Source organism: Nanorana parkeri, unplaced genomic scaffold, assembly GCF_000935625.1.
Source record: "Nanorana parkeri isolate BGI_ZX_2015 unplaced genomic scaffold, ASM93562v1 scaffold2000, whole genome shotgun sequence".
Lineage (NCBI taxonomy): Eukaryota > Metazoa > Chordata > Amphibia > Anura > Dicroglossidae > Nanorana > Nanorana parkeri.
The window spans coordinates 70,451-72,167 of record NW_017308268.1 but is presented as its reverse complement, the minus strand read 5'-3'; the positions used below and the strand labels follow the sequence as shown (position 1 = coordinate 72,167).

Here is a 1,717-nt window from a genome sequence, read left to right as displayed (position 1 = left end):
TTTACACTTAATGTCTTTGCTATTACTTAGGGGGATAAAAACGTGCGTTCAGAGATCATTTGAGAGGATCCCTGATTAAGATCTGGAGTAATTTGATGCACTGTTGCCCTTCTGTTGTCTTGTACCAGTCTTGCCACTCTCCGTTCTGCCCTAACATAGATTAGTCGCTGACGGCCACAATTCGCATGTTCAGACCCCTATTTTCGGCTGACAGTCCAGTCTTTAAACACTTTAACAACAGCTGCTCTTGAACATTTCACGAATTCTGCTGTTTTGCTGATACTCGCCCCATGGCTCAGAGCGCCAACAATCATCCCACGTTCAAAGGCTGTTAAATCGCGTTGTTTCCCCATATCTTCCGAAAAAAATCACTTCTACTGTCGTGGTAAACAACCTGCTTCCCTATTTATAATGGTCTGGCCCTCTAGCAACTTCAGCGCCAAATTATAGCTAATTTGCCTACAAACGTCAGGTGGTCATAATAATCTGGCCACTCAGTGTATACTAACCTCCTCCCGTGACCCAAAGCTCAGTATATTGCAGGGATCGGCGGCATGTTTCTGCTCACTTCCTGATCGATAGAGCCGACCGGTGACAGCTTCTTTGTCACAGGTCGGCTTGAACTATGAGGATGAGTTGAAACCGCTCACCTCATAGATCTCCTTTAAGTTTAAAAAAAAAAGTTTTTAAAAAATAAACCTAAATAAATGTATGATTGCAAACATTTTTTTTTAAATCCCCCACCCCCCTCAAGCGCGTGCATATTTCCGTAAACACGCAACTGGGTTTGATAAAGAGTTGCGCTAATATTGTGTGACATAAAAATTTGCAACTGCCAACATTTTATTCTACAAGGTCTTTGCTTTCAGAAAATATATAATGTTTGAGGGGTTTAGGTCATTTCAGGCCTAGAATGTGGATTATAACGTGTGCAAAAAATGTCTTGGCAGCAAAAGGGTTAATATTAGTGTGCCCTCCCAGTAAGAGACGTGCCCTCCCAGTGACAGCTGTGTGTCCTCCCAGTGACAGCTGTGTGTCCTCCCAGTGATAGCAGCGTGCCCTCCCAGTTAAAGCAGTATGCCCTCCCAGTGACAGAAGCGTACCCTCCCAGTGACAGCAGTATGCCCTCCCAGTGACAGAAGCGTACCCTCCCAAGTGACAGCCGTATGCCCTCCCAGGCGCCTCCTCTCCTCCTGTGACCCGGATGTAGACGTGTCTGTGTGAGTGGCACTGGCCGGCGGGTCTCGGCAGATCTTTGCGGCGGCCGGGAGTGTAGAATGCGCTGCTAAGCAGCTGCCTGTGTCCCTTCTTATTGTGCACACACACATGGCACCGATGGGAATCCGTCTGTCTCCGCTGGGGATCGGGGTCTTCTGTCTGCTGGGGCTTGGGGTTCTCTATCACGTCTACTCGGGGCTCCTGACATGGCGCTTGTCGGCCTTCATGCTGGGGGATCGGGCCGGCGAGCAAGGCACGGTGGACCTGTGGGAACTGCTGGCGGTGGCGGTACAGGCGGCGGAGCTGGGCGGGGTGGAGGTGAGGACGGTGCGGGAGAGTAACAAGCTGATTGAGACCTCCAAGGGAAAGACCAGAGAGGGGGCGGACGACAAGATGACCAGGGGGGACCTGCTCTCCAACCTGAAGATGGCCAGCCTCATCAAGAACACCTTCCCCGGGGTGCAGGTGAGTGCCGATATCGCTGTCTACACCACCTGGG

The 1,717-nt window shown here is 50.5% G+C and overlaps 1 protein-coding gene across 1 annotated transcript in view; it reads left to right on the top strand.

Annotated features, from left to right (window-relative positions):
• The first annotated feature begins 1,272 nt into the window (after positions 1-1,272).
• IMPAD1 (inositol monophosphatase domain containing 1) overlaps positions 1,273-1,717 on the top strand; it is a 20,062-nt gene continuing 19,617 nt past the window's right edge. The window contains exon 1 of the mRNA XM_018572333.1: positions 1,273-1,683. Coding sequence (XP_018427835.1) covers positions 1,327-1,683 — 357 coding nt within the window. The 5' untranslated portion in view covers positions 1,273-1,326. The remainder of the gene's footprint in view (positions 1,684-1,717) is intronic.